The sequence below is a fragment of the Emys orbicularis genome, chromosome 20 (genome assembly GCF_028017835.1).
Source record: "Emys orbicularis isolate rEmyOrb1 chromosome 20, rEmyOrb1.hap1, whole genome shotgun sequence".
Classification (NCBI taxonomy): domain Eukaryota; kingdom Metazoa; phylum Chordata; order Testudines; family Emydidae; genus Emys; species Emys orbicularis.
This window is the reverse complement of record NC_088702.1, coordinates 8,719,530-8,744,177: the sequence shown is the minus strand read 5'-3', so window position 1 is coordinate 8,744,177 and position 24,648 is coordinate 8,719,530. Positions and strand designations below refer to the sequence as shown.

At 46.0% G+C, this 24,648-nt stretch overlaps 1 protein-coding gene across 1 annotated transcript in view; it reads left to right on the top strand.

The window, feature by feature from the left end:
* PIP5K1A (phosphatidylinositol-4-phosphate 5-kinase type 1 alpha) overlaps positions 1 to 15,943 on the top strand; it is a 40,168-nt gene extending 24,225 nt beyond the window's left edge. Inside the window, 14 exon segments of the mRNA XM_065419849.1 lie at positions 592 to 709; positions 2,048 to 2,200; positions 3,540 to 3,839; positions 4,934 to 5,139; positions 5,877 to 5,960; positions 6,821 to 6,869; positions 7,328 to 7,412; positions 7,735 to 7,872; positions 8,873 to 9,002; positions 9,982 to 10,062; positions 10,957 to 11,028; positions 11,974 to 12,054; positions 13,947 to 14,022; positions 14,900 to 15,943. Of these exon segments, the coding sequence (XP_065275921.1) occupies positions 592 to 709; positions 2,048 to 2,200; positions 3,540 to 3,839; positions 4,934 to 5,139; positions 5,877 to 5,960; positions 6,821 to 6,869; positions 7,328 to 7,412; positions 7,735 to 7,872; positions 8,873 to 9,002; positions 9,982 to 10,062; positions 10,957 to 11,028; positions 11,974 to 12,054; positions 13,947 to 14,022; positions 14,900 to 14,902 (1,576 nt within the window). The 3' untranslated portion in view covers positions 14,903 to 15,943.
* Positions 15,944 to 24,648: the final 8,705 nt, after the last annotated feature.

Genomic DNA, 24,648 nt, shown 5'->3' with positions numbered 1-24,648 from the left:
CTGTTACTTTACTTGTAGGTTAGGGTGTTAAGAGAAGAAAGCAAGTTAGGGTGTTAAGAGAAGAAAGCAACTCTGATTCCAAATAAGCTCCCTAAGACATGTACAGGCGTCTCTAAAGCACTCAATTGTATAGTGGCTAGTTCTGCACTTGTTGATATGGCAACCACACAACAGAATGCAACTCAGCCCCTAATTTTAGATATTACTCAACCTTTCCATTAGAGCAAGCATTTAACAATGATTGTTCTTGCATTATATATGATAGAAAAATACCTGCTGGAGCTCTGAGGCATGCGAGGGTTAATGAAAGAGAATTTAAGGCAGCGGTTCTCAACCTGCAGCCCACCACTTGCAGCCCAATCAGCACAGAGCTGCGGCCTATGTGACATCCTCAGGGCCATACAGGTAGTATTGGATGCAGCCCACAATGGTAAATAGGTTGAGAATCACTGATTTAAGGTGTTAAATTTGCCATCTGTTTTGTTTTTGGGGGTTGTAGAAAATTGCCTTGGGGTGGTCCTTCTTTATTTTTAAAAGAGGCCTTTAAAAGTACTGTGTGTATTTCTAACTACCCGTTCCCCTCCCCCACAGTGAAGGGAGTAACCTGACCCCAGCTCATCACTACAATGACTTCCGGTTTAAAACCTACGCTCCTGTAGCATTTCGCTACTTCCGGGAACTGTTTGGAATACGGCCAGATGACTATCTGGTAAGTCACTGGGGAAGCCAGTGTTGTTTGTCATACTTGATTTTTCCCTTCTTCCCCAGTGTAAATTGCCTCTATCCGGTCCCACTCCTAACACCATGCGCACACCAATGGATGTTGTCTCAGCTTCACCCCCTTCTTGGGGTTTGCCTTTATTTATTAAAGTTTACCAAGAAAAAGCCCTTGGCCAGGACTGCACTTACAGCCATCAGCCCGATCCCCAATTCCCCAATGTGGGCAGATTAGTATTTATCCTTGTTGGGATCTCTTGACCCTTCTGATGACTATTGGCTGATGTTCTGGAGTGGAGCTAATGAGACCTGTCTGGTCTGACTGTCAGATTCGCAGCAGCATATTCTGAACGTCCGTACAGAGTCCTGTACCAATTCCATCCTGATTGTGCTTCTCCGGCACATGAGACACTCCTAGCTCCCTTGAAACCACTGCTTTAACCCAGGGGGGCCAAAGCAGCAACTGCAGCCCACCGAATTCACAGGGCCCAATGCAGCCCACAGAATTCTATTGTGCAGCTCCCGTCTTTGATGTGGAGAGCAGGCTACTAGAATCAAAATGGAGTTGTGCACACTGGGCCAGGTAATCTCTTGCAGTTGTGCCACTGTATTAGAGCAGGATGCAGCAGTTCTTACCTCTATTTTATACAAATTAGGTGTGATCCTTGCTTATAGGGCCCCATGGTTGGCCAGAATACGTTGCCCGTTAGCCGGTCAATGGGCCAGTAGTTTCAGGAAGGAACCAAACCATTCCTTTACGTAGCAAGCAACTGCACTAACCCAGCGGGGTCCTGGTCTTTGATTCGAGTTCCTAGGTGCTGTGCTAATACAAATAATTACTAATAGCGAACAACCCAAAGGGAGGGAGGGAGCAAAGCTGCTGAGACATCACAGGCTTATAACTACATCTCCATGCCTACCTGTAATCTCTCCAAACAAGACATGTTCTAGCACAAAGTTATGGACACGAAAAAGCACTAACCTGAGGGCCACAGATTCCAGAGACAGTCATGCTGGATGCTTCCCCAACTCTAAAAGCTGTGCCATGACTTGCTATGCTTGTAAAACATCTCTAGTTTTATCTAACTTAATGAACTAGTAACCAGTCTATATACTGAATTGCATATTTATCTGCTTGTGGGCATATACGATGCTGTTCACTGGAGTGGCTCAAAGTGCTTTGCGAAGGCACATATGCGGATGTGTAATGACCCCATCTCTAAGTACTCAGACCCTTGAGTTGGCCCTTTAGCTGTAACTTCGATAAAGATGCCTGTGCTTTGTTACTAGTTTATCTTATGCCTTTGCTTTTTAATTCACCTCCCTTCAGTACTCGCTCTGCAGTGAGCCGCTCATTGAGCTCTCCAACTCCGGGGCCAGTGGTTCCCTCTTCTACGTATCCAGTGATGACGAGTTCATCATTAAAACAGTTCAGCACAAAGAAGCAGAGTTCTTGCAGAAGCTGCTGCCGGGTTACTATATGGTAAGTGACCTTTCTGTGTGGGTTGTAATGATGTTTCTCTAATGGCATAAACTTAAGAATATAGTCGTAGCTGGCAGGTCACATGCTGTGCGGCAGGTTAACCTCTGGTCTCAAGGCCGTATTTTCAGAGCTGTTGAGCACACTCCACTCCCATTCGCTGCAGGGGCAGATGCTCAGCACCTCTGAAAAGCTGGACCTGAGCCCTTTGGGTTGGTCAACTCCATTTTGCCTCTGCTGGCTAATACTGATACACCCTCCTGCATGTGACTAAGAGAGACTGTTGGAGCTCTTTGGGCCTGCACCGGGAGGTTTGTACCAGACCTTCCCATTTGGATTGTTTTGAAGAGTGCCTGTATCCCTTGAAGGGACCCACTCAGCATTCAGGCTTGCACTGCTAGATGCTTTGTGGTTGAACAGCTGAGTGTGTGTCTGCTCAGTCAGTGTTTGTGCGAGAAGCTCATACCCATGATATGCAAAGACTAGCAAAGTTCCTTATTTCCTTTCCCCCCTTCTGGACCATTCTCTTTGTTTCATCAGTGCTGGCCAACAAACACTACTTTGTTATTTAAATTTAACATGCCCGTGTTCCAGGGCCTCTGAGTGTCTGTCTAAAGAGACTAAAAATGTGATTATAAATAGATCAATGGGCCCTGCTAGTCCTAGAACAAAATCCGATCCCGCCCCGACATACAATATATAATCCCACTAGAGATGGCAGATGGTCCCAGAGTGCTTTACTAACTGCCTCCCTGAGTGGGAATTTGGCCAGGATATTGGAGTTTGTCCCTGGCTTAGAAAAGTGCCATGGGATTCTTAATATATGCATTGGTTAAGACCTCTTCCTACCTACCCATGCCCATATTACTAGGCTGGGAAACTGGACCAATGCTAGTTTCTGCAACCACCAGAGTTATAGGGGGTCTCTTATTCCAGGGTGCACCCACCCCTATCCTACTTAGTATTAGATCTGGAAAGAGCCTAGCTTGAGGAGGGAGTGGCAAACTAAAAGACTAAGCACAAAAATCCTCCTTTTCCCTGCTGGCTGCCACAGATGGGCTCTGGCAGATAATTGTGTGGATGAAGATGCAAATTTCTTCTTTGTGCAACAGCTGCATCAGACACGTTCAGTTTTGCAGAGAAAACCTTTCTTACCCTAGAGTTACCTATCTATGCCCCAAGTTCACCCATCCCTGATTTGTTGCTTTGCTGATCATCACTTTGGATCCCAGACCGGGGTGCTTTGGTTCAGATGCACCGGTAAAGAGCAAATAGCTAGCCACTCTGAATTTAGGGAGTCACCCGGACTCTGAAGTTCTGTCTTCTGTCTTTGGGCATTTAGAACTTGAATCAGAATCCTCGGACACTGCTGCCTAAGTTCTATGGCCTGTACTGCGTGCAGGCCGGAGGGAAGAACATCCGCATCGTAGTGATGAACAACCTGCTGCCCCGCTCTGTGAAAATGCACCTCAAGTATGACTTGAAAGGCTCCACCTATAAACGTCGAGCATCCCAGAAGGAGCGGGAGAAGGTCTTCCCGACATACAAAGACCTGGATTTTATGCAGGACATCCCCGATGGCCTGTTCCTAGACTCTGATATGTACAATGCCTTATGCAAAACACTACAGAGAGATTGTTTGGTGAGTGACGGGTGAGACGAGCTGAATTGAGACCGTTTTCCCCCCTTCTCTGTGGATTAGCTTCATGCCTTTTGAAATGTGTGTACCCCAGGGTCACGCTAAAGCTTCTTAGGCCTGGCATTTGCCCTGGTGTTTTTTTCCTTGTGTGTCTACAGGCTGGATAATTCTGTGGTGCCGTTTTTAAGTGAAAGGTGCTAGAATTGAGTCCTCTGTCCCCCAGAAAGGCACAGCCCAGGCAGCTGCAATGCAGTCACCCCCTCCAAACATTGCCCTCCCCCTACAACTCAATTCTGACCCAGAAAACTCCACTATCGTGATCCAGTCAATCTTTGACACCTCAAATTCAAATCAGTAATCTAGAGGGATATGGTGCAGTCTTCCCTCCCCCGTCCCCCTGAGCAGTCAGATTTATGCTCCCCACCCAATAATGTCTTACTACTTTAAGGCCTGGGCTACACGGGGTGGGGGTTTGTTGGAACTAAGATACATAACTTCAGCTACGCTATTCGCATAGCTGAAGTCGAAATATCTTAGTTGGACTTACCTGGCCGTCCTCACAGTGGCGAGTCGACCGCCGCGGCTCCCCTGTCGACTCCGCTTACTCCTCCTGCCGAGGTGGAGTACAGGCGTCGATTCAGGGATCGATTTATCGCGTCTAGACGAGACGCGATAAATGGATCCCCGATACATCGAACACTACCCGCCGATCCAGCGGGTAGTATAGATGTACCCTTGCAGTAGGAGGAGTCCTAATTTTAGAGCAGCTGTGTGGTCCAGCGGATAGGACACCGGACTGAGAGTCAGAGGACCTGAGTTCTGTGCCTGCAACTGATCTGGTGTGTAGCCCCGCACAAAGCATTTTCCCGGTTGCCCTGTCTGTAGAAGAAAGATACTGCTATTTTACTTTCCTTTGTAAAGCTGCTCATTGTTATCTGTGGGTGAAGATCACGGAGTGTTTATATAGAGGCCATCCCCTTGGTATTTTCAGAACACTAAGCAAAAATACTCCGTGCATGCATAAAACTGGAATAGTTTAACCATTCATGTAGCTTGCAAAACGTAAATGATGCCATATTGACTTTGTTTCCGTCCAGGTTCTGCAGAGTTTTAAAATCATGGATTATAGTTTGCTTGTGGCTGTCCATAACATTGATCAGGCACTGAGAGAGCGTGCGATAATGGATGGGACGGCCCAGTCGGACACGCGAAGGCCAGCTACCCAAAAAGCTCTCTACTCCACTGCTATGGAGTCTATCCGAGGAGAGGCCCGGCGAGGCGGCACCATAGAGACTGACGACCAGTACGTCTGCTTTGATCGTTCAAATTAACATGGCCAATTCATACTTAGAGCAGATGGGGTAAAATCCAAGGATTGATAAGGAAGATGTGATTTTTAGGTACCAAGTATGGATCACAGAGCCAAAGCACTGTGGCAGGAGTATGATGTAGGGCTGAGCCTGAGGCTTTGGATTCAGGACTCCTGAGTTCTGGTTTCAGTTCCTTATTGCGAGCATGTCACTTAAGTCCTTTGTGCCTCTGCTTCCTTGACCTGCGAAAGCAGGATGCTTGCCAGCCTCACGGGGATATGTGAGGATTAATGTGTCTGTACCACACCTGGAAGCTGTACTCAAACACCTAAACATTAAGTATCGCCTCCGCGGATCATAGGAATTGCTATAGCGGATCAGACCTGAACTTCTGTCTCTAACAGTGGCCAGCACCAGATACTCCAGGGTTTCTTGGATTCTTCTCAAAGTGGTCAGTTATCAATTAACCAGCCCCCAGTTTCAGTAAAATAGACAAATGTACAGAAAACAGGGATAAGCTCTTATTATGTTTTGGTAACTTACTGACTTAGCATTTAGCTCTGATTTGTTTTCACTAGAGTTTGTCAGCTCAGCAGTAGGTGTTCTCTGCATGTTGCCACTCGTTAATCCACTTAACGTTTAACCCATGCAAGGCTGAGTTGTGTAGAGTGAAAACGTTTTGATCAGGGTAAAGCCTGCGAATCTCATGCTTCCTGTTTTTGTTTTCTAGAATGGGAGGCATTCCAGCCCGGAATTCAAAGGGGGAAAGACTGCTTTTATATATTGGTATCATCGATGTGCTACAGTCCTACAGGTAAGAGCCTTTACATGACCCTGTATGTTGTCAACAGTGGATAAAATAAACCTCCAGTAATAAAATTGGCCCTGTTTGGTTGCAACAGTCTGAGACTCTATGGCTTGTTTACTGAAGACTATAAGCAGTTTTTAGTTTTATTGCCTCATTTCCTTGACATATATTTCATAGCCTGAAATCCCCACATGCTCCTTTGGACCTTGTATCCCTCGTTTATTTGGTGTCAGAGTACAGACTGGCTCTTACAGGCCAGGTTTTTCTTAGCCTTGGTGATTATGCTGAAGGGAGTGTGCAGGAAGTGGCAGAGGAAAAATAGGTGGTAGGTTAAAATTACTGATAGCGCCTCTTCCCTCTGGAATGAAAAATAGTTTTATGACTTTGCTTAGATGTTTGTAGTGTTGGTGTCGAGTTGGCGCATAGCCTTGGGTGCTGGGACAGTTTGTATAGTGGGGGGTGCTAAGAGCCATTGAACCAAACTGTAAACCCTGAATATGATGGAAACCACTTCAAGCCTGGAGGTGCTGCCACACCCCTAGTTCCAGCTAGCTGGGAATTCTAGCTAACTTTAAAAAAAAAAAAAAAAATTACATTTATCATTAGAAGTCAATGAGCGTTATCTCCCTGCCATTGGTGTCTTAAAATCTCCCCCCAGAAGAATAAAACTGCTACTGAATGTTTAGATTCTTTTAACTAGGTCTGTAAATTTACTTTGGCTTCTTAACATTGACAGATAAAACAGAAATGCACCTTTTTCCTAAAGCCAAACTGCAGCAATGAACGTAATTTACTAATAGTGATTGCAAAGCCTAAATTTGAAAATTACTATGGTCTGTTCACTACTTTCAAATCTCGCTTCTCAGATTCGTTAAGAAGTTGGAGCACTCATGGAAAGCATTGGTGCATGACGGGGTAAGTGGCAAGAATGTTATCCTGGGGCTCTTAAATTACCTGATAGCAGTATTTTCAAATCAGGTGTCCCATCAAACAGATAGTTGTGTGTGTAGAAATATATATTTTAAAGTAGTATCTGTGGTCACACCTTATATTAAAAGTACATTTTATAAAGATCAACAAATGATTGATAGATGTTAATAAATGCATAGTCGATGGTTAGTCCAAGTTAATAGCTTGCTTATAACCATCTATAACGCCTTCTATTGATGTGTTTATAACACATACTGTTCATGCTTTCAGCAGCTATTAATCACTTTATTAATTGTTTATACACCATTTATAAAGATGCCTTTAATATAGTGAGACCATACTTGTTCCAAATGTAAACCTACTCTAAAAGAAACCCATGTTGTCTTAGAATTCTGCTTATCCCTAGTTACATGTGGTAACTTTTGTCCCTTGGATGTTTTTAGGACACTGTGTCTGTGCATAGGCCCAGCTTCTATGCAGAAAGATTTCAACGATTCATGTGCAACATTGCATTCAAGAAAATACCATGTAAGTATCTCTTCACAGGTGGGTTCCTGGGAGGCTGCCATAGTCAGGGGAGAGAATGAATGGAGGTGCCTCTGATCAGTAGGAAACTTGTGCTGTCAGGGTTACTGGTACATCTTTCTGCCCCACAGAACGTGACTGACAACTCGTAGGGGAGGGTCTTTCATCCATTGGCTTTCTTCTGAGTGCAACACTTTCTCATTAAATAATGGGGAAGGTTATGGATGTTGCTATGTAAGATTCTGTTTTTTGTTTGTTTTGTTTTGTTTTTGTTTTCTGGAAAAGGTGATATTAAGTAAGATCTTTCTTTGCTTTTGTCTTCAAGTAAAACTTTCTCCTTCTAAAAAGAGCCGGTCTGGCACAACCGTTCCTCGGAGGACGGGTCAGGGCGGAGCCCCTTACCAATCGCATGCATCGTGTGAAACTAAAGCACAAGTAACGGCAGAAGCAGATGTGGAGCAAGGTTGGTGCCTATGCTAGAAAACCCAGATGACAGGAATTGCTTTCCTTTTTAAAAAAAAGAACAGCAAAAGAAGCTTGGTTCAGCCCAGATTTTTGTGATCAAAGACCTCCACTGATGAGACTGTGGGGACATTCAATAGACGCTGTCAGTCTGCAAGCTTGCTAAAGATCTATCCTGGGATCACAGATCTAATCGCAGCTACCAGGACTCAGATGCAGCCATTAATATATTGCGTAGCTCAAAGGGTGTGGCATTCTGAGGTGTCTTCAGCAGGCCTAGAGGAGTTGTCAGACTTTCATGAAATGTCTCTCAGAGCCCACTGAGGACCTGCCAACATTGTGGTGCATTAATGGTGGAACAGTAAAGAGACTTTTTTCCACATAATGTATACTTAGCCTGTGGCACTCACTGCTACAGGAAGTGAATGAGATCAAGAACTAATTTAATAAGAAGCAAAAAGGGAGTGGACATCTATATGAATTACAACTGGATATTCTTGTTTTCGTAACAAATTCTGGAAGGGATTTTAAACCTCAGGCTTCAGGGCTTAAGACTGTCTTTAACTCTTAGAGGTCAGGAGGAGACCTAATCTGGTCAGGGGTGGATTATCCCATGTCAGTAGCGTTGTTACCCCATTCCTCTGAAGCATCTAGTATTGGCCTGTATAAAGACAGGAAACTGGACTGATTGGACCTCTGGTCCAATCCAGTATGGTAAGTCCTATGTAATTGGCCTAAGTGATGTCTTGAGCTTTGATCTCCTTCCCTATGGATCATGCCCTGCCAGCATGTTAATGGAAATGTTAATACAGAGACTGTATCACAAAGAGATGGATTCTCTTAAGAATGGATACCAAACGTGCTGGACTGGACCATTCTGTTGTGTAGTTTGCAGCATTGGCTACAGAAGATCTTGGCAAACTATCAGTTATTGCTGCTCATGCCAGGGGATGCTATTCATTATGTTGATGACCGAGCTATCTGTTCTTTTCTTCCTGCAGGTTCGCATCTTGGTCGCCCTGATCTCCTTCCCAGAACTCCTCCAGTAGACGAAGCTAACAGTGATTCCATAGCAACAACCTTGTCCACTTCTTCGTTGGGCAGTGGAGGCCTTAACTCTCCAGCCAACAGGTACCTCTCCATTAATCACAACAGTGCGTGGGAGGCCACTGCTGCCTGCAGGCTGGGATACCCTGCTTTCGAACACATCAGTCACAGGGCAGATGCCTGCTGCTTTCATGGAGTGTTCATTTTTTGGCATGCTTGTCAAACTACGTGTCTTTTGAGCAGTCGTCCCATGCCAGACAGGTTCAGTACCATCAGCGCAAGGGGTCATTGTAACACCATTAACATGCAGTGTTGTGTTTGAAGACAAGGTAGTGTTGTTGGCCTTCTAGCTCCTTGCTTGAACTGTGTAGCAGCTTTGATTTTTTTTTTTTTTTTTTACTTGATCATTTGAAATCTTTTACCGTAGGTGATTTGGTGAAATGTCACTTAAAAAAAAAAAAAAAGACCTGCAGGAGAACACAAGCATAGTAGCAAGCAGGGTTGACAGAATTTACTTCATTTCTTTTTCCCCAGAGGTGTTGAGCTCTTGCAGCTCTCATGGATTCCAGTAGAATTATAGGTGCTTAACCCCTCTGAAAATGAGGCCAAAAGAAAATGAGTTTTAAAAGTGCATCTGCTAGGAGATGAATGCGCAGAGACAGCTGTAAGGAAGCAAGGAAAGGACCCCCTTGAATCTTTTGTTTGTTGCAAAAGGGGTAAGATTGGTAGAGAATAGGAGGGGCTGTAAGGGGGGGCAGTCTGGATCGTGGAAGCGCACAGCTGCTCTGATGCTAATTTCTCATATCACAAGTGATCAGAAACATTCTGTCCTCATTAACCATAGTCTGACTGCAGAATGTCACAAACCCAGCCCAACATCTGATTTTTGTTCTGTCCTGAACCGGTGGGCCAGAAATGGATTACAAATTTATAATTTGCCCGTCTCCCACACGCTTCTTTATAGGGATCCGAAACCAGATCTTCTCCTTTTCAATAAAGTCAGCATGTCTGAGGCTTTTTTTGACTCACCACTGAGGGTCTCTCTCCTTTAATTTCTGCTTAGGTCAGTGGGAGTGCAAGTTCACAAATCTGAAACCGCGCCAAAAGGTTTGGCTAGAACAGCTCCTGCCATCTGCTCAAATAGGTGAGGGCGAGGATCATGCTTTGCCTGAAACCTCTTCAGTTCTAAAAGGAATTTTGACTTCTACTGTCTGTAGATGAAGTACTTAGTAGCCTGTTTTTAGTAGGACCACTTGTCCAACTTGCCATATGCCCCTTTACTGTTCAAAGGCTATAAGTGGTCTGCATCTAGGGAATTCATCATATGTAATGTAATACCATGTAACACAGTGGGTGCTTGCACCAAGCTGCAAATGCACCAAGGTTGCTGTAAACCAGAAGGTGGAATGATAAGTGCCTTCTGGGTATGGTGCCAAGTCTCAGAGGGGTAGCCGTGTTAGTCTGGATCTGTAAAAAGCAACAGAGTCTCCTGTGGCACCTTATAGACTAACAGATGTATTGGAGCATAAGCTTTCGTGGGTGAATGCCCTCTTCATCAGACGGGTATGGTGTCATCCTTGCATGACATATTATTCCCAGCATCCATAGGATTTGCCTTGCTGGATTAATCCCACTGGTCCATCAAATCTGGAATCCTGTGAACATTTATTGTTTTTTTACGGGAAGGAAACACCCTTCCCTCCCGCACCCATCCATTAATACACTTGCCCAATGGGGCAATACTACACATGGATAAAGCAATTCCTTCCTGACCCCTGCAAGCAATCATGAGATGCAATTACTTTTCTCTAACCTCCCATAGATACAAGTGAGGACAGATTGCTAGAGCAAGGGTCTTAGTCTTGTGTTCAAATCCCACTGCACTGTATTAATAGACTAGCACTGAGGTAGTTTCATAACTATAGTAATTGTTTACATGAAATTAAACCACAGTTTCTCCTTCTCTATAGAGTCAGCAAGCCTGTGGCTTTGTATTTACCACTCAGTGTGGAGTTTCACCTTTGTAATCTCTGTGTAGGTCAGTGGGAGTTCAAGTTCACAAGTCTGAAAACTCTACAATTAGAACAATTCTCAGCTTCCGCTCCAATAGGTGAGGGTGAAGACCAAGACAGGAAAGGCACTAATATGTTCTGTACTTAAGTTCTAAACACAAGGGGATGGGCCCCCTATTTTGCAATATTAGGTTGAAAGAACTACTCCAGTCTCTGGTTTGCAGCACAGCCACTTCCCCTCCTGTGGAATGTTGCTATATGCCTCTAACTGTGCAGAGTCTGCACTGAAGACGATGCACCCCTCAGAGCAATGTAAGCAATACCACGCTGTTAGCGTGTGCTTACTGCAAATCCTGCCTGCCTTTGTGAGGGGTGAAGCCAAACCCCGGGAGCCTGCCACTGACATGTGGCTGTCCCTGCACAGCCTTCTGTGTATGGAGCCCCTGGGCCAACACTCATGACAGAGTAGGCTTGCCACACTGGATCAAGCCATTGAGCCATTAAATCTGGTGTCCTGCCTTTTGCTGTAACCAATACCTGATGCTTCAAAGCAAGCTGTAGTGCTGTGCAGGTGGGAAGGAGACTGTCTCCCTGAGATACGTGGGGGTCAGTTTATACGCTGTATAACCTCAGATGAAAAGAGGGGTCAGTCCAGAAGAGAATGGGGCTGGGAGTTAGGACTCCCCTGTGTATCTAGACCCACCTCTGCCATTGACTCTCATATTGTTTTGTGAAGCACGTTGAGATTCCCCGAACAGTGCTGCTAAATAAAGTATAAATTATTCAGCCATAGTGTTTCATTGGCATCCTGTGGCAATGAGTTTCATAGGTTGACCTTCCTCATGGCTTTAGGTGGGGGACTTCTCTTCATCCCTTTGCTGGATTCGGTGGCACTAAATAAATGACCTTGAAATTAGGATATCCTTTCTTAATTTTAAAACGCAAACTTGTGGGTTATCACCAGACTTTCCCCTCTTTGTAAAATCAGTGTCTGGAGCATTGTATTCACCAGCTGAGGGTCTCTCCTTTTAATCTCTGTGTAGGTCAGTGGGACTGGAAGTTCACAGCTCAGAAAGCTCCACAGAGGATGTAGCTAGTTCAGCCCTGAGTAACCACTCAAATAGGTGAGGCTTAATCTAGGCAGGAAAGATGTGTGGTACCCTGTGTGTCCAAACACAAGGACTCCAGTGTCTCCAGTCTGCTGAATGTGAGTGAACAGAAGATTATTGAGCAGAGGTCCTAGCTTTGCAGGGTGACCACTTTTCATGTACCGACCATTGTCTTCCACCTCGCAGTTTGACAGCTCTATGCATTTCGTACCCCGCCGATGATGCATGCAGCACCAGATGACAAGGTGTAGCCTGCTGGAAGCAAACAACAAGCCCTGGGTGCATTAGCAGCATGTGGCTTTCCTTATGCAATCACAACTCTTTCTTTAAGACGGTGACTATAATGTGACTAGCGTCTCCTGGCCTGTGTAACACATGATACTGTGTGAAATCCGTGTTCACCAGGTTGAACTTTCCCTTTATCTACTTCATGGATTCCAACCTTTGGGTCGTGAAGTGGAGTCAGGAGATCATGCCCACACTGCCCGTCTTGTATTGCTAGGTGGGAGGGGTGGGGAGGCCCAGTTTGGAAACCAGTGCATCGCCTCCCCCACTCCCCATGCACCCTGACCCTTTTCAAGGTCCAGTCTTGTCAGCCTCTTGAAGCACACATGCAAATCAGAGACTTGCCATTGGTGCAACTACTTATTTTATTGTAAATGTTAGGGGATCATGAAAATTTTTGACTTTGAATAAGGGATTGCCATTTTGAAAAGGTCGAGAAACACTGCTCTAGCCCATTATGTCACTTTATCGCAGGGGTAGGCCACCTATGGCACGTGTGCCAAAGGCAGCACGCGAGCTGATTTTCAGCGGCACTTACACTGCCCGGGTCCTGGCCACCAGACCGGGGGACTCTGCATTTTAATTTAATTTTAAAAGAAGCTTCTTAAACGTTTTAAAAACCTTATTTACTTTACATACAACAATAGTTTAGTTATATATTATAGACTTATAAAAAGAGACCTTCTAAAAACATTAAAATGTATTATTGGCACACGAAACCTTAAATTAGAGTGAATAAATGAAGACTTGGCACACCACTTCTGAAAGGTTGCCGACCCCTGCTTTATTGTCTCTTTGAAATGGCTTCCAGCTAGGAGTATTTATTTACGTACCAGCAGTGTGCTAGGGCAGGGGTTTTCAACCTGTGGTCCGCAGACCCCCGGGGATCTGCAGACTAAGATTTCCAATGGGGTTTGTGCTTCCGTTTGAAATTTTTTAGGGGTGCGCAAATGAAAGAAGGTTGAAAACCACTGTGCTTGTAAAGCGGAGCCATTGGTTTATCTGAACCATAAGCATTCTCCTCTAGTGTTAAAAGATACACGTTTACACAATAAACAGAGCAATTAAAACCAGGGAAGGGAAGCTGACTGCTCCAACTGAGTAAACACTAGGGATGGAATGTTTGTAGAATGGAAACGTGACATAAATTGGCCTCTCTTTGCGTTTCCCTAAATGAGTCAACACCCAGCGGTGGGCCTCACCTGCTTGCCTGAAACTCCCCTCAGTTCGAGTCCGTGATGAGGGCAGTTCTTTTTTTGAATAAAAATCTCTGCAGCACCCATGTGGAATGTGGGAAAGGAGCACCCTGCCCCAGAGAGACAGTAACACATCACAGCACTCTTGTGGGACAGGGAGGAGAAACCTGGATTCCAGACTGGCACAGTCACTTTGGGGTGGGTGGGGTTGTTTTTTTTTTTTTTTTTTTCCCTGGTGCAATCTATTCAATTACACATGCCAAGGTGGCTAATGAGTCAGGAACATCTCACGTGTGGCTAAGAGATGCTTTATACATCGCTTGGATATTACTGTGGGCATATTAGGAAACCCAAAGGGGCACAAAGAATTTTGAAGGCTTATTTAGAAGAAATAGCTTCATAGGTGTCCCTTTTCTGTTTCCCCAGTGGCTCCGCAGGGCCTTCCGTAACAGAACGCTCCTCAGAACATTTTGAAGACGTGCAAGAGACCGAGATAAGCTTTGTAAGTACCTGCATTTCCATAGGTGTGAGGAGGGCTCTGTCGGGCAGTTTAAAAAAAAAAGTTTAATTTGGCTTTTAATTCAAATGCAGGCGTTTTGTGCTTGGGGTGTGAGAATCACGAAATGCAACCGACTAATTCAATTAATTACTTTGTTTCTTTGATACCAATGGCCCCTCACTTTGCTGCGTGCTACACAGACATCTAGTGAGACTCTGCACCAGAGAACATGTGGAGTGGGAGGGGAAATTGAGGCACAGAGCTGACCTGTCCAAAGCAGGTCTATGGAAAAGTGGAGAATAGAACCAGGGCTCCTGGGTCCCAGTCCAGTGCCAGAGCCACTGGGCCACAAAGTGTAATTATCCAGGCTACTCTCACTGTCCAAGCTGAAAGTGAACCATCAGCATGATTTGGGACATATAAAACCACAATCAAGTGTAGACCAAACCTGTGACCTGTCTAGACAGCATCTTTTAATACAGTGTCTGCCTCAGAAAGGCCAAGAATTGCTAGGCCCTAGATCAGTGGTTCTCAACTTGCAGCCCAATCAGCGCAGAGCTGCTGCCCATGTGACATCCCCAGGGCCATAGAGGTAGTATTGCATGCGGCCCACAATGGTAAATAAGTAGAGAACCACTGCCCTGACTACTCAAGGACAGGAAGGAAGCACTTTACGACACTCACAGTAGCACAGAGTAGTTGTGCCTGTTCAGAGACTAGCTTTTGAAATGTCAGTGAGGCTTTGCATTGCTACTGGACTTGTCTCTTATTCACCACAACCATTTAGCAATCCAGCACCTTTCACCAAGGAAGAAACTCACTCAGACTGCTTAGAAAACCTTCCTGAATAGTCTACCTATTGATTTTTTTCTCTTTACAGTGAAATAACAGAGGGACGGTTGTGATGTGAGCAGAAGATTTCTCTCTACTCTGCGTGGGCCGTAGTCTGACAAACATTCAGCCCTTGCGGCTGATCTTAGAAACCTTATCCAGACAGAATCCATAGAAGCTGGAAGGCTTGGGACCTACTTAGTGTCATAGTAGTATTAACAGTGGCTGAGCCCAGAGCAACCTCCTCTTCTGCAAAACAGCCCTCAAGCTGTGGCTGGTTGCATCTCGTTTTTCTGCTGCTGTCCTCTCTTCGAAGACTGGCCAGGAGCAAGGCTGCTCATCTCCAAGGAGGAGCAGGAGCTGCTCCGTGCAGGCCAGAGTCCTCTGGAGAAAAGGAGCTGGCTTTGGGGGAACTGGTTACCTAGGATTGAGGACCTCACAAACCTTGCAAGAACAATGGTCAACTATGAAGAGCACCCAGGGGAAATGGACATTGGAGCCTTGTTGGAACCGTTTTTGCAACAGCTCAACATGGTGTTTGGTTTTTATATTAATTTAAGTTTCTTTAATTCAGTCATATCGTTTCTTTTAGGCTGCGACAATTATCTATTCTTTTTTAAAATAGTTTTATCAGTGTTTCACCAAAAATGTCCTGCAGAAGGGGGAGCGACTGTTTTTTTTGGTCACACATGAAAGGTATTGATCATGGATGTCTTTTCTATAAACTAATTTTGAGTGCAGCAGTCTAATGCATTTATGACATTGCATCATCATCATCCTGAGAAGGTGACCTGGAACAGACCCACCCACAAGACTTTATCATGGCTTGGTGCTTGAAGGATTTGGAATGGGCCACGCTTTTAAGATGTCAGAGAGGTTTTTGCATTGCTTTGTCCTGTTTTAAACTACTCCTTTATTCTCTCATCCTCACACAGAATGAGAAGCAACAGAGATTTCGGGAGATCTTGGTGCCTGGCGCATTTTTAAGCCTTCAGTGTTTCTTAAGCAAATGGACCAAACCGATCCTGCTTGGTTTTTTTCCCAGTATTATGTGTCCTTCTTGGGACACAACTTGTAAAATCTGCTTTTTTTTTTTTTTAAATAATAGCTAAATTCCCTTTGGATAGCTATGCTTCTGTCTTACCCCTTGGCATCAGGGTTACCTTTTGCGCACGGTGCTCTAACCGCATCCAAATAGAGATTCCCATAATGCCACTCCATATAAATGGCTGCCGGGTCTCTGTGCAGAGCAACAGATTTTGGGGTTTTTTGCCTCAACAAGTGTGTGTTCCACTCTGATTCCAAGCTGCAGCTTATTAGAATCAGCTGAAAAGACACATTGCTGTATTATCTTAGCCAGTTGCTGTACATAAGACTGTGGCAGTCCTTACCAAGTTACCAGCTGCAGACACATGGCTAGAAACCTGAGCATATGTTGTACTGATTTTTATTTTCACTAAAGTTGTTTTTTAAAAATTAAATGAATCTTAGTCTTTTTTCCCCAAAAGCAGTGACCCTCCCCCACCTCCTTTTTATAGATTAAAAAATAAATAAATTGTTGCTCCTGCACATGCAAGGGTTTTGTATGCCTATTAGCAGTCGTTGCTAATAAAGCCGAAGAATGTAGCGGCTTAGGAGGGGTTTTTTAGTTGATGTATCAGGGCTGAGTGTTTGGGGTTTTTTCCCAATCACATTTAAAGTGAATATAGTTCAAGCTGTTAGTTTAAAAAAACAGATCTTTGAAAGGCAGATCAGGCAGAACCGCCTTTCTCACAGAGAGCCGGCCAGGTGTCCAAATGCAAAGGAGTTTAGTCAAGCAGGAAAGCGGTGGTCTCTGAGTAATGTCTGGTTCCTAAGGGCTCTGGAACCTCTTTATCTAGATTTAAACGTCAAGTGATGTCCTGACGAGACCTGTACCTTGCAGATCAATGTAGTGACAACAAGAAATGGCTCTAGTACAATTTCCCTCTCTCTCCCCTCTAATCTACTTCATATCCTGATGAACCGTCTATATTAGACATACTCTTTCTGATCTTCCCTCCTGACTCAAATTCTTTTTTTACCAGGAGGAAAGAAACCAATTTAGTTGGGTTTGTTTTTCATGATTTAATATTTATGAAGTTGTATTTAAATGTTTTATTCTGGGAATAGTTACTCAGCGTGCAGGGAGCTCAGAGGGTGGGGGAGGGAGGGCGTTGACATTTATATATCATAATTATCGACCTCTGCTTTGCAATGGTTTAACAGCAAAGGCTTCTTGCATTCTAAAAAGGGCAGCATAACTGGTTTAAGGTATTAAAACCGGATCGGTTATTTCTATCATGAGGGGTTTGGTTACCTGGCTAACGGCTCAGAGAGTTGGGCCCATGAAGGGGGGTTCAACACCCTTGATCCTGGCTCCCTGTTTAAGCCTCTCGTCCTACCCTTACCCCTCCATTGTTGGACTGAAATGCGGGGAGAAGCATCAAGAGCTGCTGCTGGCTGGACCTCTTTCCTGCTCCGTCTACGCCGACAGCTTTGATTCCACACGGCAGGATCCGTTACTACTTCATCAATCCAGCAGGGAGGATCTGACCTGTCAAGCATACATCCTTCTGAAACAACTTGTGCCGTGTTGTGAATATTGTCATTTTAACCTTGTAACACTTTTGCCATCATTGGCTGTTAAATTGAATAGTAAAAACAAAAGCTGTCTCTTAGCAGCCTGTCCTACACAGGGGATAATATCACTGTGAGGGGACGTTACAATACACAGTGTGCTACCAAACCCAGAAAGATGTGTATTTTTTTTTTTCCTCTTGGTGCTGAGGGGTGGCTTGAGGGGACTTGAAAACTATACTTCATCCATTTCATAAGTTCATACAACTGTCTCCCAGCACGCAGCAATGGAGATGGTAGATGTGAGAGACAAGGAGAGCTGGGAAAGGTCTGCAAGGGTAAGGACTAAGTTCAGGGCACTGCTGTTGAAGTGTTGAGTTCTGAGCTGTGCTTGTTGGCTTGGAGCGAGTTGTTTCCAGTGGCTCTAGCAACACTCTGTTTACTGCTCCTATTTAGGCCTGGTCTACAGTTGAAAAGTTAAATAAACCTAACAGTTGCTCAGAGCTGTGAAGAATTTTGCACCCTGAGTGCCATGGTTAAGTTGACCTAACCCCAGTGTAGATGCAGCCAGGTCAACAATCATTCTTCCGCTGACCTAGCTAACCGCATCTCAGAGAGATGGGTTAACTCCAGAGAAATTCCTTCCATCAGTGGAGGAAGTGTCTACACTACAGCGACAGTGCTGCAGCTGTGCGTGTAGCGTAGACGTGGCCTGAGAGTTGTCCCACTGAACACTTAATTTTGTCCTTGTGATGGGGTTCACTCGCCAGTGGGGCTTCTCCTTGCAGCCTCATTCGGTTGCTTGCCCTGTAGACACTCTGGACTTAGAGTGCTCTCTTTGTGACAGCCCTCCAGACAGGTCACTGTAGCCCTGCCCTGCTAGAGTATTAAACTCTCCCTGGACAAACTGACTATCTGCAGTCTCAGGCGGTCTTCTGCTTCACCTCCCAGACTATGCCACTTTCCTTGTGGCTGGTAGGGGAACCTGGCCCCGTCCATTACTCCAGGTTCCAGACCAGGGACCATATGCCCATCAGCCAGTCTGCTTAAGTTCCGACACTATTGCTGTTTCCCTGGGTTCTTTCCTACCTATCTTCTCCTCCTCCTCAGGGTTACTACTGGACCTCGAAAAGTCATTAAGTCCAGACCCCTGCCCTGTGTCAGGACCAATAAACCTAGACCATCCCTGACATGGGTTTGTCCACCCTACTCTTAAAAACCTCCAATGACAGGGATCCCATAACCTCCCTTGGAAACCTAGTTTAGAGCAGAACTACCCATACAGTTTAGGAAAAACTTATCTTTAACCTAAATCTCCCTTGCTGCAGATTAAGCCCATTACTACTTGTCCTACCTTCAGGGGATGTGTTGTGATAATTGGGCGTACACACTTACCCTAATTGTCAGCTCAACTGTGAAAAGCGACTGAAGGTTCATAAAAGTGTCACGATAACCTATTACAAGTGTTGATGGGAGAAGATAAAAATGGAGACAGACTGAATTAGTCCAAACCCCAAGTCCCACTGATACAATTCAAGGGCTGTGTTAAGATCATGCCTAGTAAACAAGAGAAGTGTGGGACTGAAAATCAATTAACTCAAATTAGTGTCAGAAATTAAGTATAATTGGTGGACAAAATGAGGGAGAGGAGCCATTCCACCCATCACTCCTCCTTGGCGTCCTCAAAAAGACAAGTGGGGGAAGCTGGCTACTGAAAGATGAGCTGACTGAAAAGAGGGGAGACGAACACTGGCTAAAAGATAAGGGAAAGGAACGGGTTTCACCACCCCATTATTCTGCCACCCCATTATTTCCCAGGACCTTGAACCTTCTTTGGCCCTGTCTACACTACCCGCCGGATAGTAATCGATCTATCAGGGATCGATTTATCGTGTCTCGTCTAGACGTGATAAATCGATCCCCGAATCGACGCCCGTACTCCACCTCGGCAGGAGGAGTAAGCGGAGTCGATGGGGGAGCCGCAGCGGTCAATTTGCCGCCGTGAGGACGGCCAGGTAAGTCGAAGTAGCTGAAGTTGCGTATCTTAGATCGATTTCCCCCCCCAGTGTAGACCAGCCCTTTGTCTTAATCCTGAGAGACGTCCTGACCAGACCAGGCCAGAGAGAGGGACCCAGATGACACCACCACCTCTGCCAGCTCCAACTAAATCCCGAACACCACCTGGGATGTGAGACTTTGTCTTTCTCCCAATATGTCCTTTCCCTTCCCTACCTTATTTCTTTTCCCTGCCTCCCTCTCCCCTTTTCCTTCTGTCTAAGAAGAGGCTGGCTTGATTAGCCAAGACTGCATATTTTGCAACAGTGCTGTAAGCCTGTGATTGCAAGGACACCTAAGTGCAATGCTCTAAAATACCCACTGCTGGCACAAGTTTGCCAGGTGTCAGAGTGGCTGATAGGCACAGCGGGTGGTTTTGTGTTTGTTCAGCAGCTAGGTTGCACCGGAGAGCCAGCTGCATTGTCTCTCTTTTGCTGTTCTTTCCTTTCCCCTTGAGTGTGCTCCTCTTGTTTGGTTTTCTGGAAAGCAGGATTGGACTCAAATAACAGCAACAACGCCAGCTCCAGCCTGTTTCGACTAACGTCTCTTTTCCCCAAAAGGACAGTTTGGACCATCTTTAATGCCACTTCAACTGAGCTGGGAGGAGGGTCCTTTAAAAAACTCTCCAGCTCACGGGAAAGGGAGCGAGGGGCGTTAAAATTAAAGCCTTACTTAAAGCTTTACATTTTCCTTCTGTATGTTTTTAGTGCAGAGTTAGTGATTTTTGAACGGTGTGTTTGCCATGGTATAAGTAGGCCCCTGAACCTTGTTTAACACTGTTGAAGAGTAGCAGGATCATGTTAACGCCTTGGACTCTTTGGGCCCCTCTATTCCATCTAAATGACTACAACAGACATGGAGAACAGTTGATCCTTATAACAGCCCTTAACATGTTTGAAGATTATCAGGTCTCCAGACTAAACATGCCCAATCTTCATAGGTCAGGTTTGCTAAACGTTTTAGCATTTTTGTTGCTCTCCTTTGGACTCTCTCCAGTTTGTCCACATTTTTCTTAAAAATAACAGGAGTACTTGTGGCACCTTAGAGACTAACAAATTTATAGAGCATAAGCTTTCGTGGGCTACAACCCACTACTTCGGATGCATCCGAAGAAGTGGGTTGTAGCCCACGAAAGCTTATGCTCTAATAAATTTGTTAGTCTCTAAGGTGCCACAAGTACTCCTGTTATTTTTGCGGATACAGACTAACACGGCTGCTACTCTGAAATGTTTCTTAAAGCGTGGTGCCCCAAACCAGATCTGTTACTCCAGCCTAAGCCTCACCAGGGCTGAGTGGAATGAGACAGTTTCTTCCTGTGTCTTACATACGACATGGAACTCATGATTTCTTCCATACAGATGACAGTATTTGCACACAGTTTTCATTAGGTTTCAGAATCAACAATCCATTTACATGACTAAGTAGTTCACACCTTTCAAAACTATTGTTTGTCTGCAGGCTCAGAAACAAAGCAAGTGCATGGATTACAAGGCCACAAGGGACCATTGTGTTCATCAAGGCCTGGTCTACACTAGCGGGGGGGATCGACCTAAGATACGCAACTTCAGCTATGAGAATAGCGTAGCTGAAGTCGACGTATCTTAGGTCGACTTACCTCGCGTCCTCACGGCGCGGGGTTCACTGCTGCCATACCCCCGTCGACTCCGCTTCCGCCTCTCACCGCGGTGGAGTACAGGAGTCGACAACAGAGCGAGATTATTGCATCTATACTAGACGCAATAAAAATAAATGATCCGGCGAGTAGTGTAGACGTACTCCTAGTCAGACCTTCTGTCTAACACAGGCCAGAGACCTGACCCAAGTAATTCCAGGAGCAGGTCTTTTAGAAAAACATCCAATCTTTATTTAAAACTTCAGTGATGGAGAATCCGTTATGACCGTTGGTAAATTGTTCCAATAGTTAATTACTTTGTTTTAAATTTACACCTTATTTCCAGTCTGAATTGGTCTAGCTTCTACTTCCAGCCATTAGATGGTGTTCAACCTTTCTCTGCTAGACTGAAGAGCCCATTATTAAATATTGTTCCCCATGTAGATAATTATAGGCTGTAATCAAGTCTTCCCTTCACCTTTTCTTTAAGCTTAATAGAAAGAGTCTTTGAGTCTCTTACTATAAGGTATGTTTTCTAATTCTTTATTCATTCTCCTGGCCCTCTCCACTTTTTCAACATCCTTGTTGTGAATTGTGGGCACCAGAACTGGACACAGGATTCCAGCAGCAGTTGCAGCCGTGCCAAATACAGGGGTAAAATAATCTCCCTGCTCCTACTCGAGATTTCCCTGTTTATACATCCCACTGAGATGTAGGTTGCTTATGGTCAAGGCCCTTCACAGCCTATTCCCATCATGTCTCATTCAGTATGGGAGATGGGAGTTGACCTTTCTATCACCCACTTCTTACATTTTCAAACACCTTCCTGCTTTCTCCCCTCGGCCCCTCACGCCTGGGACAAGCACCCTGTGATTCACTGAACAGTCGCAAAGCTACAGTATTCTCCTCCTTCACAAAGATCTATTCGAATTGGTACCACAAGTACTCCTGTTCTTTGTGCGGATACAGACTAACACGGCTGCTACTCTGAAACCTATTCGAATTGGAAATGTTGCAGAGAAGGGCAACAAAACGATTAAGGGGGTGGACAAGCTTCCGTACGAGCTGAGATTAAAAAAGGATGGGGACTGTTCAGCTTTGAAAAGAGACGACTAAGTGGGGAGAGGATAGAGGTCTATACATTCATGAATGGTGTGGAGAACGGGAATAGGGAAGTGTTAGTTACCCCTTCACATAACATGCAAACCAGGGGTCACCCAATGAAATTAACGGGCAGCAGGTTTAAAACGAACATAAGAAGTACTTCTTCACGCAATGCAGTCAACCTGGGGAACTTGTTGCCAGGGGATGTTGCAAAGGCCAAAAGTATATCTGGGTCACAAATTAGAGTAGTTCCTGGAGGCTAGGTCCATCAATGGCTATTAGTCAAGACGCTCTGGGTGTCCCTAAACCTCCAACTGCCAGAAGATGGGACTGGATGACGGGATGGATCACTCAATAATTGCCCTGTTCTGTTCATTCCCACTGAAACATCTGGCACCAGCCACTGCGAGAAGACAGGATACTGGGCTAGATGGACCATTGGTGTGGCCCAGTCTGGCCATTCTTATATTTTTAATCCTCCTTAAAACTCTCCTTTGCTGTGAGGCCTACAAAAACATTGACAACAGTTAGGCTGCTGGTGTGCAAAGCCTGTCTTGCTGAGCACATGGCCTCGCTGTTTCCTTGCGCTTCTCCAGCTGTTCTGTATCCAGCGGTTGTCTCTTGTCTTATGCCTAGGTTGGAAGCTTTTTGGGGCAGGGATTGTCTTTGTTCGGTGTTTGTACAGTGCCTAGCGCTGGTTCTTGAGCATAAGCCTCTTTTACAGATGGCGAAATGGACGCCTAGAGAGCTGAAGTTACCTGCTCTTGGTCACAATGCAAAAATCCGTGGCCAAACCGGTGACCGAATGCAATCCCAGGGCTCTGCCCTAAGAACTAGACAGACAGTGGTGCCTTCCTCGGAAAAATCACCACCCTCTGCAGTCAAGGGCGTATTGCAAACCTTCGATGACAGAGTCAAGGCCCAAACTTAGTTGTAAGGAAGGAGAAAAAGAGAGGTCAAACTTTAGCTGAACTCTGCTGAACAACACATTGGCCTAGCTAGAACATGCTATGTTTTTATACGCTCTGTGCCTGCTTTGCTGTGCCGTCTGCTGAGTGTAGCAGAATGCAGGCTGTTTGGCTCACATTTCCCCTCCAGCTATTATTTTTTATCTGTCTGGCACCGCGGCTCCCAGCCTTCCTTGGTTCACATACCGCCCTCTTAAAAATATTCTGTGACGTGAATGGAGTATCAAGCGCCTATACCCCCAGTGGGACACATAACTCCGTTAGGGGAAGCCCTGGCTAGCTTATTAGCTAAAGAGAACCGGGAGAGGGCCCGACTGGACCGGCTCTCTCGCTTTCAGGGTTGCAGGCAGCCCCGCCTACGTCCTACTGACGGGTGGCGAGAGCTGGGGTCTGTTTGAATCACGGCACCTCTTGTGGTGGAAAACTCTGTTTTTCAAAGGGATTTTGCCCTCTTCGTGTCACTGTCTTGTATACGCCTTGTGGGCATGACCTCCTTGTCTTGAACAGCCCCTAGCTGGAGATCCTTCTACAATGAATTAGAGAGCTGGTGCTGGGAAGGGGGTACCTGTTGAAATCAAAGTGCTTCTGTGCTCCCCCATGTGCCTTCAACAACCGTCCACCAGGGAACCATTTTTAAATTGGTGGGGGAGGGTCTTCTGAAGTGTGCGTGACCCAGCTGGCTCAGAAGGGGGACTTACTGTCAGGGCCGGTGCAAGGAAGTTTCGCACCCTAGGCGAAACTTCCACCTTGCGCCCCCCCGCAGCCCTGCGGCAGCTCCCCACCCACCCACCCCCGCCCTGAGGCAGCCCCCCCCCTCCCCGCAGCAGCTCAAACCTAGGGTTACCATTCGTCCGAATTCCCCCGGACATGTCCGGCTTTTTGAGCTAAAAATAGCGTCCAGGGGGAATTTGTAAATGTCCGGACTCCCCTCCCCCCCCCCCCTCCCATGCAGAGCACGCGCGGCTAACGGGGCAGCCGGCCGGATGGTGCCACTTTACATGGGGCTCCGACTGCCAGAGAGAGCCCCCCCCTCCTCTCCCCTGCAGCAGAGATCACTCCCTCCCTCCCTCCATTCGCAGATCGCCTCCGGCAGTTTGGAGCTCCTCCCCCGCTCCTCCTCCCCTGCTGCCCAGCGTGCCGGGACGAGCGGCAGCGTAAGGGGGCCAGGGGGTCGGAGAAGGGGCAGGGAGGTTCTGGAGGGGGCAGTCAAGAGACGGGGGGGGGGGTCGGGAGTTCGGGGGGGGCTTTCTGGGGGGGGGGTGGATAAGGTTTTGGGCAGTCAGGGTACAGGTGGAGGTAAGGTCCTGGGGGGCAGTTAGGGTGGGGAGGGTCTTAGGAGGGGGCAGTTAGGGGACAAGGAACAAGGAGGCTTAGGTAGGGGGTGGGGTTCTGGAGGGCAGTTAGGAGCAGGGGTCCCAGGAGGGGGCAGTCAGGGGACAAGGAGCGAGGGGGGGGGTTGGG